This window comes from Sinocyclocheilus anshuiensis, unplaced genomic scaffold (assembly GCF_001515605.1).
Source record: "Sinocyclocheilus anshuiensis isolate Anshui unplaced genomic scaffold, SAMN03320099.WGS_v1.1 scaffold209, whole genome shotgun sequence".
Lineage (NCBI taxonomy): Eukaryota > Metazoa > Chordata > Actinopteri > Cypriniformes > Cyprinidae > Sinocyclocheilus > Sinocyclocheilus anshuiensis.
The window spans coordinates 814253-831683 of record NW_015540880.1 but is presented as its reverse complement, the minus strand read 5'-3'; the positions used below and the strand labels follow the sequence as shown (position 1 = coordinate 831683).

General features: G+C 45.1%; 1 protein-coding gene and 1 long non-coding RNA gene across 5 annotated transcripts in view; one reads left to right on the top strand and one right to left on the bottom strand.

Moving 5' to 3' along the window:
• The window catches only part of LOC107688339 (oxysterol-binding protein-related protein 3-like), a 19466-nt gene extending 15160 nt beyond the window's left edge, over nucleotides 1-4306 (top strand). For 3 of the 4 annotated variants that reach the window (XM_016485975.1, XM_016485976.1, XM_016485977.1), the window contains 8 exons: nucleotides 2164-2301; nucleotides 2383-2446; nucleotides 2528-2606; nucleotides 2726-2876; nucleotides 3052-3196; nucleotides 3319-3478; nucleotides 3592-3714; nucleotides 3799-4306. In XM_016485975.1, the coding sequence (XP_016341461.1) occupies nucleotides 2164-2301; nucleotides 2383-2446; nucleotides 2528-2606; nucleotides 2726-2876; nucleotides 3052-3196; nucleotides 3319-3478; nucleotides 3592-3714; nucleotides 3799-3895 (957 nt within the window). In that variant the 3' untranslated portion in view covers nucleotides 3896-4306. The remainder of the gene's footprint in view (nucleotides 1-2163; nucleotides 2302-2382; nucleotides 2447-2527; nucleotides 2607-2725; nucleotides 2877-3051; nucleotides 3197-3318; nucleotides 3479-3591; nucleotides 3715-3798) is intronic. The other variant, XM_016485978.1, reaches the window with a different exon arrangement.
• Nucleotides 4307-8656: 4350 nt separating this feature from the next.
• The window catches only part of LOC107688405 (uncharacterized), a 17026-nt gene continuing 8251 nt past the window's right edge, over nucleotides 8657-17431 (bottom strand). Inside the window, exons 2-3 of the long non-coding RNA XR_001634231.1 lie at nucleotides 13168-13170; nucleotides 8657-8670 (exon numbers count right to left, since the gene is read on the bottom strand). This is a non-coding gene — a long non-coding RNA (uncharacterized LOC107688405). The remainder of the gene's footprint in view (nucleotides 8671-13167; nucleotides 13171-17431) is intronic.

The window sequence follows — 17431 nt, the reverse complement described above, 5'->3', positions numbered from 1 at the left end:
TGGAACAGTTCATTGTTGGAGCTGAGCTGAATGAGAGAGAGAGAGTGAGAGAGAGATGCAGAGCATGTGCAGAGCAGGGGAACAGGATTAACAGGATTGATAACCGCTGCTTTAGAACATTGGTTTTGAAACTTGTGAATCCATTAGAAGACAGAATCGACAGAATCACGATTCATATATGAACAGATTTTTACGTGCACATCTTTCTCTTCCTCTTCTCTAAAGCAGTGCAGCATGGCCTTGCCCCCTTTGCTGCCTTTTCCCGAGGGCGGGGTTTATCAGGGTTTGTGATGTCACAAATAGGCATTAAACTGCCAGAATTTTAAAAGACGATATCTCCGTTTGCATTTAACTTTCAGCTTCGTAACTTTGCAGATATTGTTTATGCTCAAACAGCAACATTACACACTAACTAACGTTAAAAAAGTGAAATCGCAATCAACCACCCCTTTAATGATGGACATGCAGTTTTTCACTTTACAAGACGGTAATTGATGGTGCGGATTACTTGTAGATAGGGATGGGTACCGAGAACCGGTATTTTTTTGGACCGGTACGTAATTGGGTCGATACCGGAATACCGATAAGCTTCAGGACAAACCATACCGTTATCGATACTTGCGTTGTTTTATCTGTGTATACTTCAATGCTAACGACGAATTAGAAGCTAATGCTTGTCATGTTCCTTACTGAATGATGTGGCCGACATTTGCTCGACGTGCGTGTGATATCCATGCGCATGTGCGGTCTGTGCAGTAGTGTAATAGTGAACGAAGGAGGCAACACTAGTCATTAGTGATGGGAAGTTCGGTTCTTTTCCGCCAGCCACGTAAAAAAAGTTAATAACTTAAGTAATTTGTAGATTAATGTTTACTGGAGACGCGAACCGTTTCAAAAGATTCAGTCCGATTTGGTGAACTGGTTCAACCGGTTCACTAAGAAGAACCGGTTAAATCGAACGATTCGTTCGCGAACCGGACATCACTACTAGTCATATATAATGAAACATTTACTAACAAAACAACATCTACCTCAAGCAATCCGCTGTATTATGTCTCGCGGCTCCAGCTCCAACTGAAACTCGCGTTGATTCGGCAGAGTTACACTCACGAGACTTATTCGCAATCACAAAAGTACATTATTTCCGCGTGCTTTAAAGCCTTGTCGGTTAAACGTTTTATTCGCGTGCTGTTCTGCCATGTGCTTACTCAGAGCGTATACACCGGCCGGTCAAACAGCACCTGATTACTTAGTTATCTTAGTTGTCTCTGATTGCGCTAATACTGTCAAAAACACACAAGGGTTACATATAAACACAGTTAATTATGTCTAAAGTGAAAGTAAATAGTTGAGAGAGAAATGGATGCGTGCAGCTCTTAAAGGAACAGTACTAAACATGCTGCCGCTTGTCATTAAAGGGATAGTTCACCTAAAAATTAAAATTCTGTCATTATTTACTCAGTCATGTTGTACCAAACATGTATTCATTTTTATTTATTCTTGTGCTGAACACAAAAGAACATATTTTAAAGAATGTGGGTAACCAGTTGCTGGTCCCCACTGACTTTAATAGTAGGGGGAAAAAAATATGAAAGTCACTGGGGACCAGCAACTGTTTAGTTTCCCACATTCTTCAAAATAATTTATTATGTTCAACAGAAGAAAGAAACTCATTCAGGTATAAAACAACTTGAGAGTGAGTAAGTGATGACACAATTTTCATTTTTGGGTGAACTCTTCCTTTAATGTTAACAAAATAAAACACAAAGAGAAAAATAACTCACTGCTCTTGACTGAAGAACTTTAATACAGTTGCTAAAGTTCAGCAGTAATAAAATAACTTGAAATTTTCAACAACTTTTCACTTCATATCTTTTTGCATCAAATAGTATCGATAACAGTATCGATAAGCGGTATCAATATCGATAAAATGTAAACAATACCCATCCCTACTGTGATGTTTTTATCAGCTGTTTGGACTCTGATTCTGATGGAACCCATTAGGATCCACTGGTGAGCCAGTGATTTAATGCTAAATGTCTCCAAATTTGAGGAAGAAACAATCTCATCTACATTTTGGAGAGAACATTTTCAGCAAATTTTCATTTTTGAGTGAACTATTCTTTTAACCATATATTCTATTCTTGTGTGGTTTGTCTGTAGGTCTATATAGCAGCATTTGCTGTATCTGCATATGCGTGTTCATTCACTAGAGCAGGAGGAAAACCATTTAATCCTATATTAGGAGAGACATACGAGTGTCTCCGGCCAGATAAGGGCTTTCACTTCATTGCTGAACAGGTAAGTGTACACATTTCTTTTATTTCTACCAAAACACAAAGGTGAACACGCTCACATGAACCGTTACATTGTGTACCTCAGGTCAGTCACCATCCACCTGTGTCTGCTTGTCACTGCGAGTCCAAAACCTACACATTTTGGCAAGGTAAGTGAAGCACACTTGGCTAGTGTCATGACTTTTAGCATTTAGCATGATTTTAATGTCCATTCTCTGTATGTCCATTAGATGTCCGGTGGAAGAATAAGTTTTGGGGAAAATCCATGGAGATCGTTCCCATGGGAGTCACTCACTTAGAGCTGCCAGGGTGATTTCATTTTATCCTGAATTGTTCTGATTCCGATTCACTTCCATTATTCCATCCCACCTTCTCCACCATCTCTCAGTTTCTCTCTGTCTCTCTTTTACTCATTCACTCATTCTCAGTTTTGCAGATCGTTATGAGTGGAGTAAAGTCACTTCATGCATTCATAACATTCTGAGCGGTCAGCGCTGGATCGAACACTATGGGGAAATATCAGTCAAACACTCTACCACGATGGGAGACGTCAGTCTTTGCAAAGTCACTTTCCTTAAGGTGGGACTATCAAGACATGCAAAACAGGCTTTTAATTTCATTTATGTGTGCATCCGTGTTTGTCTTGCCTACATCTTCCTCTTGTGGAATAACCTTGACCAAATTTTCATTTTATGAATAATTTCCTGTTTTGTTTTTTTTATTATAATTAGTTTTATGCATGTCTTATATTCAGTCAAGATCTGGAGGTCTGAATGCTAATGAGGTAGAGGGTATGGTCACTGATTCAAATGGGTGTGTCATTCACTCTCTGTTTGGCAAATGGAACGAGGCCTTATATCTGGGCAAACCGCCTTCAGCAACCTGCATCTGGAGAGCAAGTGAGTTTCAGACCAGTCCAGAAGAGCCTGTTTAGCTGTATTTAAATGGTTCAAACCTCTAACCTATATTCATTATGTTGTATGAATTTGTGGATAATGACCTCAAGAGGGTGCTAAAACAGCACCGTTTTTGTCTCTGTATTGTGTGCATATAGATCCCATGCCTGAGGACCATGAGCAGTACTATGGATTCACCCAGTTCGCAATTGAGTTAAATGAATTGGAGGAGGGTTTAAAGCCACTCTTGCCCCTGACGGACACCCGTTTTAGGCCAGACCAAAGGTATGGACATAATTAGAGACATTTAAAATATGAATGATGCATTTATGTTGTCCCAAAGTGAACTTTTCCCATTACTAATGCTGTTGGCTACTTATTGGTCCGCTTTTTGTTAGATTACTTGAAGAGGGTGATATTGCTGGAGCAGAAGAACAGAAAGAAAGAATTGAAGTACTCCAAAGAGAGAGGAGGAGAGTCCTGCAAGAAAACAACATTACACACTCGCCCCGATTCTTCAAGTAAGTGACTTTTATGAACACAAAGGTGTAGTTGTGTTGGGTGCGTCACGAGTTTCTGTCTGTAATTCTGTTTCTTTAATTCAGACGTGCTGAAGACGACTCTTGGGTGAGCAATGGCACTTACTGGGACCTCAGGAAGGACCCTGGATTCAGCAAACTAGAATTCCCTGTGCTCTGGTGACCATCAGTGGATTTGTGTCATTTGACTTTTCCATTTCTGCTTTCTCCATTATTCATATGCAATCCTGCTGAACACTGTGGGATTTAATGTACCATGCCTATGTTGATGTTTTTGTATTGGTATTTATCTTTGTTAAACAGACACATTTACAGCACAAGATAGAAAGTGCCTCTAGAAACACATTTATGCCTTACTTGTCAAACTGCCTTGTTGATATTTAGATGCAAATGCGCTGACCAATGACTTTTGTAAGTGTCTGAATATTATTAGTGTATTTATATTCAACATGCAAAGTAAAAAAATCCTATTAAATCAATTAAAAAAATCCTCAAATTCAATCAATTCAGATAAATTACACAACATTAATAATGATTTAGATTCTTAAAGAACATACACTTAAGTTCACCCTAAAATTAAGAAATTATTTTAATTAAGCCTATATTTTGGAACATTATGTTTTTTGTTTTTTGTTTTGGATTAAGACATTTAGTTTTATTGTCATTTTCATTGCTGTAGTCTGAAAAAGATGATAAATTGTAACGAGTTTATACATCATGGAAGTATATGTTATACTACCTTTTATTATTTTCTATTTTTAAATCAGAACAGAATACTGTATAAAATATCAAGCGTATTACAGTAATGAGAATTTAGGGTACTTAATTGTCTTGAAATTAATGTTGACTGGCAAATAAAAAAAAAAATCTTGGTCCTAAAAATAGGATTGATGTTCTTTTATACTAAATATAATTTCTTATTTATTCTTGTTGTATTAAATAATTTATTTTGAGTGACCTGGCCTGCGTTTCTGAAAAGCATTGTGAGAGTTAACCATAGAGACCATTGGCGGAAATAGATCATAGACCGTAAAAAAAACATGGACGTAGTGTCCGTGACATCACTCGTAGTTTTCCGAAGTGCATTTTTGAAGCCTAAAGTGGGCAGAACCGACCGTGCCTTCTTGGCAGTGCATCACCGCGTGTCACTCCCAGATAATCGAAAATGGGCAAAAAGGCGGGACGTGGGTGAAGCTGAGGTGCCTGGTTGCTGAAACCACGCCCGTCTATAGTGACAGCAGTGCTGCCGTGCAAAGACAAAACACCATAACTTCGTTTTCGGTCGAAAATTAGTTCTTGATAATTTTGGGACATATATGACCTCCTTTATCATGTGTATAAGAATCTTGGAGAAAAGCCCCGGAGAAACCAAGGCAGAACACCGTATCATCAGTTTCCGCTATTTGACTTTGTTTTAGAACGCTCAAATTAAGTTACGGTGTTCTGCATTTGTTTAGCCATTCATCAATATTACTGTGCCAGCCTGGAGTTATACGGTATTCTGTTTAAAGGGGTCATATGATGTTGCTAAAAAGAACATTATTTTGTGTATTTGGTGTAATGCAATGTGTTTATGCAGTTTAAGGTAAAAAAAACACATTATTTTCCACATACTGTACATTATTGTTGCTCATTATTGTTTTTACAAAGCTCATCATTCTGAAAAGTGAGGTGTACGCTGATTCGCCAGCTATCCAGTGTGTTGTGATTAGCTGAATACATCAAGCGTGTGACGGAAATGTTACGCCCCTTGCCATACTGTGATGCCGTGTCCCGACATGATGAGACAACACCAATAAAACCCATTACAAACGAGGCATTTTTTGCATCCGAAATGTAAAACCATGTCTGCATTTGTGATCGGAGAAACGACAAACAACAAGCGCTACTCTATACTGCTCAAAACACACGTTTGTATCGTCAGTGGCAAATTCTTTCAATATAAAAAACATACTTACAGGCTGTGAGTTAGAAGCGCCAGACTGTCCTTGCAAAGTTGGAGCTGCCCCACTTTAGAAACAGCCTTTGTGCACAGACGCATTGTAGGCTACTCTGCAGGTTCAGGAAACAGTCCTCCATAAAATGCACTGCACACATCTGAATATTTGGGTTGAACTGTTCTGGAACAGTGTTGTAAATACAACTTAACCACTGATTTCTAGTTGTGTCCTGTTTTGGAAGGCCAAACAAAGTAGTTTCGCTTTCACAACGAAACACACAGCGTCACACACGGTGGGCTTGAGTGAGCGGGGTTCGGCGGGCTTGAGAACGGCGTGGCCGGCGGATTCGACGAAGGAGCGGCTGGTGGGCTTGCGGTAACCACGTGACGACCCCGGGCTGGGGTCCTTTGGTCCATCCTTTGGTTGCAAAACGGTTTCCACTAACGTTTAACTTTTTGTCTGGTTGTTACGGTCAGAAAAAAAAAAGAATCACATTACATGTTATTATAGCCTAGCCAATGATCACTAGATTTTATACAGATGTTACTATAATGATTCTGTAAATGGTGATCAGCACCCAAATATTGTATATAAAAATGTGTAAGTTACTGCCTTTTGCCTTGGCGTGACATCTCACTTTTTGCAGACAGTGCAAAGGCAAAGTACCTACAATAACTTCAAAATAGCGGTAAAAATCAAGTTTGAGATCATTTTCATTAAAACATCTAATTGCCAGATTTCCAGTGTCCTACCCATAATTAATTTTTCTGGACATTTTTTTCTGCTGTAAAGTTGGGCATTTTAACATGGCAGGTCTATGGGACTGACTCCCTTTTGGAGCCAGCCTCTAGTGGTCTGCCGATGAATTGCAGTTTTACTCACTTCCGTGTTGGTTTCAAGCAGAGGTTGCCGCTTGAAATAGATCTTACAATGTACTTAGGTTTTGGGAAACGCAGCCCTGGACTGAGTGTTTTGAGATTTACATCAGGAGTTTCTACTATAAGCATTTGAAAGCCACAATTAATTAATTGTTGACTCCACTTACACTCCACTTTATAATCAGGGAATATAGAAATCAAAAAAATATATAGGTAAATATTTTTGCACTCATGACAGTGATGACTTATGCATAATTAAATGGATTTATCGTTCTTTAAATGGTTAATTATATAAAACTAATATAACAATAAATAAAATATATGTGTCAGAAATTGTCTAATGATTGTATAATGCATGGTAATTTTGTGTTGTGTACATGTACATGCTTGTCCTCCTTTTCTGTGTATGTATGTAAAGAGAGCTCCTTGGTGTGCCTGTTACACTTGCCTGTTCTGTTTCGCTGTGGGTGTGGTGTTTCAGATGCGATAACCACAACATTTCTTTCCTTAGTCAAGACTTTAAATAAATAGAGGATTGTTGCTTTCAGAGGATTGGGATTTGATTGCATCGGTGTTATGTTTTGTTGAACAATAAATGTAGTGACTACAAATCTAAGAAACGTTCCTGGCTTATGGGATTGTGTAACACTTGAAAGATCCCCTTTCTGGACGTGATGTTTTTTTTTAATGGAGGTCATTTCATAAATACATATGCACACTATGAACGTCACTGGTGCTTTCCTGACCAGGAGCCATTGCTATATAAATTATGTTTGACTGTGCTCTCCAAAATTATGAAGTAATGACATACACCAGCTTTGCAACAACTGCCAAATCTCAACCACGTGACGACCCCGGGCTGGACTCTGCTTCATCCACAGTGAAAGCCGATCCGGTGATCCACAGCGCAAAGTTGATGTATTTCCTCAGCGACCAGCACGGATCAGCTCTAGGCATGACGAAGCGGATATCGTCCTCTTTTGGAAGACCAAACAAAGTAGTTTCATTTTCACAACGAAACACACAGCGTCTCCACGACATGGAGGCGGTGGCAACAAAAATACTACAGCGAGAATAAAAGTTACGCCTTCTTTCTTTACGTGAACATTTGGGCGGTGTTATGCAAATCTTCCCACATCGTGACGTAGACATGTAGGGGCGTGTTTAAACGAGGCGTTTTAGGAGGACGTGGACAAGTCTTAACTTTTATAAAGAATATCTCTTTGGGTTTGAGACTTTAGTCTTTGCAACTTTAGGGATCTTATCTATGCACTAACAGCTTGTAACACTCCAAAGAGTTCATAGTGACAGACAATACAGGTGAAAGTGCAAATCCAGCACGTGATGAACAATTAAAAAGATTTGTGAATATGGCTCTCCCAAGATTAGAGATAAATCACATTCAAGCTTTTATAGAACTTTCAAAGACAGAAAAGTCACATGAGTATGTGGTGAGAACTTACCACTGTATGATTTACTCAAGAGCACCCCGGGAGTGGAAAACACTTGCCAAAAAGTAAAGTGAAGACTAGAGGAGTGCCTTCAAACCAACCAATAATTTGGAAGGATGAGCACCAAAAGATCTTGGAAAAATTTATAAACCATCTGGTCGAACCACCTATCCTTGGATTTCCAGACTTTTCACTGCCTTTTATTCTTCATACAGATGCCTCAAACCAAGGCCTGGGGGCAGTATTGTACCAAAAGCAGGGGGCTAAGCTCCGTGTAATAGCGTATGGATCTCGGACCCTCACAGCTGCCGAACGAAATTACCACCTCCATTCGGGTAAATTAGTGTTTCTCGCCCTCAAGTGGTCAATAATGGAGAAACTTAGAGACTACTTATACTACGCACCTACATTCACAGTCTTTAGCGATAATAAACCTCTCACGTATGTACTATCCAGTGTGAAACTCAATGCCACCGGCTGTAGGTGGGTAGCGGAGTTAGCCGACTTCCATTTTTCAATAAAGTACCGCCCTGGCCGAGAGAATGCAGATGCCGACAGTTTATCAAGATTGCCTTTAGACATTGAAGGGATGATAGAACAATGTACGGAGGAAATGTCATCAGACTGCATTGCAGCCACCGCACAAGCTGTAGAAGTGCAGGAAGATACCTCACCTTGGGTAGTATCTGACTCGTCTCCATGTTCACCTGACATGGGTGACAATGAACCTCTTCCTGTGGCTAAAATACAGCAGAGTCAAAGGGAGGATCCACACATCGGGCCTGTAATAAAATATAAATTAACTGGTATGCGACCTTGCCCCAAACAAATGAAATTTCTTACCCCTCAGAGCCAATGTCTTCTTCGTGAATGGGAGAAGCTTCATTTGGATGAGAGCGGCATCCAAAAGCGGAAGACAGTAAATAGACACCAACTGGTCCTACCTGAAAGACACAAGGCAGTGGTAATGAAGAAGTTGCACAATGAGATGGGTCACCAAGGAGTTGATCGCACGACATCACTGATCAGAGACTGTTTCTTTTGGCCCCATATGCAACAAGAGATTGAACATTATGTTGCAAAAAGCTGTCATTGTTTGAAGCAAAAGAAGCCTTGTAGGGAGACAAGGGCTCCTCTCATTAATATCATTACAACTCAGCCTTTTGAGCTTGTATCTGTTGACTTCCTTCATTTAGATAAATGCAAGGGGGGATACGAATACATATTAGTGATAGTTGTAATATAACTATCTATATATAACTTTATATAACAAAGCACTGTAAACAAGCAACGACTAGATAACTTGGCAACAATAATTAATCGTAAATAATCTTTAGTTTTTTTTTCAGATGCCAGCTGTCAGTCTAGGGTTACCCACTTCTGCACGTGTCGAATGCCATGACAGCATATCACATAAAATCAGTAACTGTTCGCAATTAAATCTGTTACCTATCTTTTCTTGTAACTCAATAAAAATCATTGCAATGAACATCATCTGAGATGTTTAATTCACAATCATTCTGAGCATTATTCCTGCTGGCGTTCACATCAGTCCACAAGTTTCAAGTTCAAGTTTGAGATCATTTTCATTAAAACATCTAACTGCCAGATTTCCAGTGTCCTACCCATAATTAATTTTTCTTGACAAATACAATTTTTGAAAGCCATTTTTCTAAGTTTCACACAGTCTAGCGAGTTCCCTTTCGATTCGGTCACTCTACATTGCTATGGGGAATTACCCTTTCCTCCAAATACTACTGAAGCCTTATTGAATCACGCCAGAAATATGAGGGGCTCCCACTCTATATAAAGCAGCTCTTGTACGTCATCTATTCAGAATATTTTTCTTCAGCCAACCTTCTACGAGAAGCAAGAAGCCTATCAACAAGACTACTCACCGTGAGAGACTACTCACTACACCCTGCTGTTTTCCGGAGAGCTTCGGAAACAAGGATGACTCGCGATTGCCTCTCCTGCGCAGAGCCTATTGAACTCTCTGATGGCCACAAGTCGTGCGTCTTCTGCCTGGGTCGCGCCCACGCAGTGCTTGGGGGGGTCGGACTGCCCCCACTGCGGAGATATGAGCCTCCGGACTCTCAAGCTCCATGTGGCCATCGTCCAAGGCGATGAACTCGCCCAATTAGCCCTGCCGCGCTCTTCCTCTGCAGCCTCTTTCGAGCCAAGGAGGAAAATGCCGCAAGCTTCTGATGCGGATCTGTCAGGGTCAGGTGACGAGCCCGCGCCGGCTCAGTGCCCACGCGCTCCTCATCCCCCTGCTGCAGGTCCCCTTCCAGTGCGCTCCATGACCGCTGTTCTCAGCCCCTCCCGCATTGCACAAGATGTGGTGTCCTTCGGTGCCATGGAGGGCGCTGAAGAGGAGGATGAGGAGAGAGGAGTGGTCTAACAGCCCGCTGGATTACACTGCACCCCACGGCAGCGACGCGGGGGACCTCCATCATAGTGATGTCAAGCTCCTTAGCGTCCTGTCCAAGGCAGCTGATGACCTCGGTTTGGAGTGGGCGCCTCCTGCCGAGCTGGCCCGAAGCCGTCTGGTCGAGTGGTACCTCCAGTCGGATCGCAGCCGAAAGGACACCCCGCAGAGGCCCGGCCCCCTTTTCCCCGAGGTGCACGATGAGATAACGAAGTCATCACCAGTCGAGTGCACAACCCAGGATCCTCCCTCCTGTCTTCTGTGGACGGCGCTGACCAAGTGAGGTATGCTAAACTCCCCCACCGTGGAAGAAGCTGTCGCTGCCCATCTCTGTCCTTCAGCCACGGCGATTCTGTGTTCCGGTGAGCTTCGGACTCGGACAACAAGATTGACTCGCGATTGCCTCTTCTGCGCAGAGCCAATCGAATTTTCTGATGGCCACGAATCGTGCATCTTCTGCCTGGGTCGCACACACGCAGAGGCGGCGCTTGGGGGGCCGGACTGCCCCCACTGCGGAGATATAAGCCTCCGGACTCTCAAGCTCCATGTGGCCATCGTCCAAGGCGATGAACTCGCCCAATTAGCCCTGCCGCGCTCTTCCTCTGCAGCCTCTTTCGAGCCAAGGAGGAAAATGCCGCAAGCTTCTGATGCGGATCTGTCAGGGTCAGGTGACGAGCCCGCGCCGGCTCAGTGCCCACGCGCTCCTCATCCCCCTGCTGCAGGTCCCCTTCCAGTGCGCTCCATGACCGCTGTTCTCAGCCCCTCCCGCATTGCACAAGATGTGGTGTCCTTCGGTGCCATGGAGGGCGCTGAAGAGGAGGATGAGGAGAGAGGAGTGGTCTAACAGCCCGCTGGATTACACTGCACCCCACGGCAGCGACGCGGGGGACCTCCATCATAGTGATGTCAAGCTCCTTAGCGTCCTGTCCAAGGCAGCTGATGACCTCGGTTTGGAGTGGGCGCCTCCTGCCGAGCTGGCCCGAAGCCGTCTGGTCGAGTGGTACCTCCAGTCGGATCGCAGCCGAAAGGACACCCCGCAGAGGCCCGGCCCCCTTTTCCCCGAGGTGCACGATGAGATAACGAAGTCATCACCAGTCGAGTGCACAACCCAGGATCCTCCCTCCTGTCTTCTGTGGACGGCGCTGACCAAGTGAGGTATGCTAAACTCCCCCACCGTGGAAGAAGCTGTCGCTGCCCATCTCTGTCCTTCAGCCACGGCGAACTGGAGAGTGAGAAACAATGCGTCTCTCCCCTCTAAACCTTGCCGCGCCACTGAAAACTTTGCCGACAAGGCTTTCTCCGCAGCGGGCCAAGCAGCTTCAACACTGCACGTGATGGCGATACTCCAGGTGTATCAGGCCAAGCTGCTCAAGTCTCTGGATGAGGACGGGCCGGACCCTGAACTGTTCAAAGAGTTCCGACGCGCCACGGATCTGGCCCTCAGAGCGACGAAGGTGACAGCTCAAACGATCGGCCGCAACATGGGGAATCTTGTGCTAGATCGTCACCTGTGGCTTACTCTGACCGAGTTAAAGGACTCGGAAAAAACGGCCTTTCTGGACGCTCCCGTGAATCCCTCAGGTCTCTTCAGCGCAGCGGTAGAGACGTTCACAGAGCGCTTCGTTGAAGCGCAGAAACAGTCGAAAGCTATTAGCCACTTCCTGCCAAAGCACACCGGCGCGAACCCTCCTGCGCGTTCCAGCTCCTCCTCAGTGCAGCGCACGGGAAGACCGCACACCTCTTCTCCTGCTGTTCGGTGCAAACATGAGCCGGCGGTGAGACCAAGACAGCCTTGGCCTAAGCGCCGCCAGGGCTCGAAGGGCCAGAGACCCCGCCCGACAGAGACGGCAGGCCACCGGCACCGGAATCAAAGCCGCGTTCCTGACGCTGTCCCTCGGAGGGGGAAATCTGCACCCAGCCCCGAAGACGAGACACTGAAAAAGTCTGCTCACTCTGCTGTGTGAGTTCACCACGCCCCCCTGCCTGTTGCGGGCGGCGAGAGCAATTGTCATGTTTGTGTTTTGACTGTTCCACTATGCAGTGCAATAAAGTCGAAAACATACAAAACTCACCTCAATATCAAAGCAATTCTCCTCCTCTCACTCCCCTCTCCCCCATCACTCACTCTCACACTGGTGTGGTATTAAACTCCCCGCCCCCCAACGGCGAGTTATCCCTCACGGTGTGCAGTCTGCCTCGCCCGCTGTCACAGCTCACAGAAGCGTGGCAGGCACTCTCCAGGGGTATCAGAGTGGGTTATGAAATCAATAAAGAACAGCTACACGCTTCAGTTCTTCCGCAGGCCGCCCCGTTTCAATGGTGTGTTAATGTCCACTGTACGGGAGCAGAATGCCTCAGTTCTGCGAGAGGAAATACACAACCTCCTCGCAAATCGCGCTGTAGAGACAGTGCCCCTAGCAGACCGAGAGAGCGGCTTCTACAGTTGCTATTTTCTGGTACCAAAGAAGGCGGACTCTGCCCAATCTTGGACCTGAGACCGCTGAATTGCGCGCTTTCGAAGCGCTCGTTCAAACTGATTACGCTGAGACAAATCCTCTCACACATCAGACCGAGAGATTGGTTTATCTCTGTGGATTTAAAGGATGCTTATTTTCACATTCAGGTAGCCCCTCGCCACAGGCGTTTCCTGAGATTTACATTCGAGGAGATAGCATACAAATTCACGATCCTACCCTTCGGTTTATCCCTGGCCCCTCGTACGTTTACGAAAGAACTATCTCGACGATTGGCTAGTCTTAGCCCAATCAGAGAGTGCGCTGTTCAGAGGCGTCATGCCCATTCAAAGTGAGGGGGCACATGCCCCCTCAGATTTTTGAGCCAAGTGGATTTTGAATGCAGCTTCCAAAAGACAAAAAATAGCCGATTAATATTTTCTACATTTTATACAATCACACCAGCATGATTAAATCGTTCAGTGCATCATATCATCAGCTGCTAAATTCAAATCTAAGTTCGCTGGCTGGCGCTGAGCCAGAGACAAACACGTCGACGCGTTTTTACAGCACTGCGCATTATAACCAATCACACATGATACTGTTGAGCTTATGAATGCAATGACTAATCAGAGGCGTTCAGATGAGTCATCACTAAAATGCCTGCGTTTTCTTCACTCGCTCGCTGACTGAATAGCTCTTTCTGGCGAATTCTCTCAATCTGTTACTTAAGCAAACAGACAGGATTTTATGTATAGTTAATAGACTAGCCTACATTGTTAGGCTACTTTGACCATCGCTCACTATAGATCAAGTAACAATTTATAAAGGTGAGAATCGAGATATTGCATGATATAGTTAATGCGTTTGGGAATGTTTCGAATAAAAAGGGGGAAAAAAACACGAGTGCTATTGTGGCTAAAATAATGAGTGCATGACGCCCTTGGCGCTGCTCACCGACAAGCTCAGACTCCTCGCTCATCTTCAGAGCTTAGGGCTGACTGTGAATATGCAAAAGAGCATGCTGGTACCGAGCCAGAACATCTCCTTTTTAGGAGTGGAGCTGAATTCAATCAATATGCCAGCGTGTCTGTCAGAGGAGCGGTCACAAAAACTGATCAGCTCTCTCGCAGTCTTCAGGTTAGGGCACTCTCCCCCGCTGAAATGCTTTCAGAGGACCCTCGGCCAGATGGCTGCCGCCTCCACTGCGCGCAAACTAGGGCTCCTACATATGTGACCGCTTCAGCTCTGGATAAAGGGCCGGGTGCCACAGAGCGCATGGTGCACGGGAACCCTGCGCATCAAAGTGACGCGCGACTGCTGGGATGCGCTGACCCCTTGGCGCAATATGATTCTGTATCGCGGGGGTGTTCTTATTGGCCAAGTGATCAGGAGAAAGACTGTTACAACAGATGCATTGAGCACGGGCTGGGGAGCCGTATGCGACAGCAGCATGGGCGCCGCTAGGCCATTTTTAGGGGGGCTGTAGCGATTAGCTCCATAAACTGTACACGAATACGTGATCGTCTCAGTCCCCTTTAAATTTCATATGAAAATGGCGGCAGACTTCGATCGGCTCCTCCCCGTCTTTCAGCACATTCTTCAATCCGCTGACCGCGGTGGCGCAGAGTGAGATACAGAGGACAAGGTGTGTAAGTGTTTATCGATAGATTGTTATAATATCTGCATCTGTGCAGTTCTTTGTCATAAATCCAGTTTACAAAATATCATGGGGGAGCAATCGGTTTTCCATCTCTTGTAAGGTTTTCGCTGCGTTCACCCCTCATCACACCACAGCTGTTTCCTCCAGAGAAAAATTTAGCCCTTAACACACATAAACACATACTATATAAAACGATCATGTTGCCATTTTTATTTGAAATTTTTATTTTTAATATAAAACCACCTTACCCTATTAGACAATAATTTTTTATTTTATTTATATGTTTATTATTTTTTTGTATTATTATACCCTCATTGGGGGCTGAGCCCCCCTAAAATGAAAATCTTAGAATCGCCCCTGGACGGCAGACCAGCCTTCGGGACGTGGTCAGAAAGGGAGAAGTTGTGGCACATAAACTGTCTGGAGCTCCGTGCTGTACACCTAGCGTTTGAGTGCTTTCTCCCGGACATTCTCCACCATCACATTCTAATCAGGACAGACAGCGTGACAGTGGTAGCGTTTATAAATCACCAAGGGGATAGTGATAGAATAAAAAATAAATTACATTACTATATGTTATAGCCTAGCCAATGATCACTAGATTTTATACAGATGTTACTATAATCATTCTGTAAATGGTGATCAGCCCCCCTAAAAAGAGGCCCAGCCCCTTTTTCCCCGAGGTGCACTATGAGATAACGAAGTCGTGGAACGCGCCGCTCACCAGTCGAGTGCACAACCCGGGATCCTCCCTCCTGTCTTCTGTGGACGGCGCTGACCAAGTGGGGTATGTTAAACTCCCCTCTGTGGAAGAAGCCGTCGCAGCCCATCTCTTTCCTTCAGCCATGGTGAACTGGAGAGTGAGAAACAACGCGTCTCTCCCCTCTAAACCTTGCCGCGCCACTGCAAACTTCGCCGGCAAGGCTTTCTCCACAGCGGGCCAAGCAACTTCAGCACTGCACGTGATGGCGATACTCCAGGTGTATCAGGCCAAGCTGCTCAAGTCTCTTGATGAGGACGGGCCGGACCCTTAAGTGTTCAAAGAGCTCCGACGCGCCATGGATCTGGCCCAAACGATCGGCTGCAACATGGGGAATCTTGTGCTAGATCGTCAGCTGTGGCTTACTCTGACCGAGTTAAAGGACTCGGAAAAAACGGCCTTTCTGGACGCTCCCGTGAATCCCTCAGGTCTCTTCGCCACAGTGGTAGAGACGTTCACGGAGCGCTTCGTTGAAGCGCAGAAACAGTCGAAAGCTATTAGCCACTTCCTGCCAAAGCGCACCGGCGCGAACCCTCCTGCGCGTTCCCACTCCTCCTCAGTGCAGCGCGCGGGAATACCGCACACCTCTTCTGCTGCTGTTCGGCACGATCATCAGCCGGCGGTGAGACCAAGACAGCCTTGGCCGAAGCGCCGTCAGGGCTCGAAGGGCCAGAGACCCCGCCCTGACAGAGACGGCAGGCCACCAGCACCGGAATCAAAGCCGCGTTCCTGATGCTGTCTCTCGGAGGAGGAAATCTGCACCCAGCCCCGAAGACGAGCCACTGAAAAAGTCTTCTCACTCTGCTGTGTGAGTTCACCACGCCCCCCTGCCTGTTGCGGGTGGCGAGAGCAATTGTCATGTTTGTGTTTTGACTGTTCCACTATGCAGTGCAATAAAGTCGAAAACATACAAAACTCACCTCAATATCAAAGCAATTCTCCTCCTCTCACTCCCCTCCCCCATCACTCACTCTCACACCCGTGTGGTATTAAACTCCCCGCCCCCCAACGGTGAGTTATCCCTCACGGTGTGCAGTCTGCCTAGCCCGCTGTCACAATTCACAGATGCGTGGCAGGCACTACCAGGGGTATCAGAGTGGGTTATGAAATCAATAAAGAACGGAATTCTCCTCCTCTCACTCCCCTCTCCCCCATCACTCACTCTCACACTCGTGTGGTATTAAACTCCTCGTCCCCCAACGGCGAGTTATCCCTCACGGTGTCCAGTCCAACTGGCCCGCTGTCACAGTTCACAGAAGCATGGCAGGCACTGCCAGGGGTATTAGAGTGGGTTATGAAATCAATAAAGAACGGCTACACGCTTCAGTTCTTCCGCAGGCCGCCCCGTTTCAACGGTGTGTTAATATTCACTGTACGGGAGCGGAATGACTCAGTTCTGCGAGAGGAAATACACAACCTGCTAAATTCAAATCTAAGTTCGCTGGCTGGCGCTGAGCCAGAGACAAACGCGTTGACGCATTTTTACAACACTGCGCATTATAACCAATCACACATGATGCTGTTGAGCTTATGAATGCAATGACCAATCAGAGGCGTTCAGATGAGTCATCGCTAAAATGCCTGTGTTTTCTTCACTAGCTCGCTGACTGAATAGCTCTTTCTGGTGAATTCTCTCGTTAGAAACAACAAACTGCAGATGTGTGTATGAATCTTTAAGTAAGATATTCATTTCACAGTGTAAACAGCTTCAGTGATTTTAAAGGGGTCATATGGTGCTATTTTAAAGATCATTATTTTGTGTATTTGGTGTAACAGAATATGTTGGCGTGCTTTAATGTTCAAAAAACACATTATTTTTCAAATACTGTACATTATTGTAGGTCCTCTATGCCCCGCCTCTCTCAAACACGTCGTTTTCAACAAAGCCCCTTCCTTTGACAAGCGCAGTCTGCTCTGATTGGCCAGCTGACCCAGTGCATTGTGATTGGCCGAACACCACAAGCACGCGTCGGAAATGAAACGCCTCTCACTATAATCGCGAGCTTAAGCTTTCAAAGTAAATATCAAGACAGTTAATAATGTTGATAGTTTTACCATCAGTTCAAGCCGAAAGGGCAACAGAGTCGCGTGACAGACACAGTGATGATGCAGTACACAAGCCG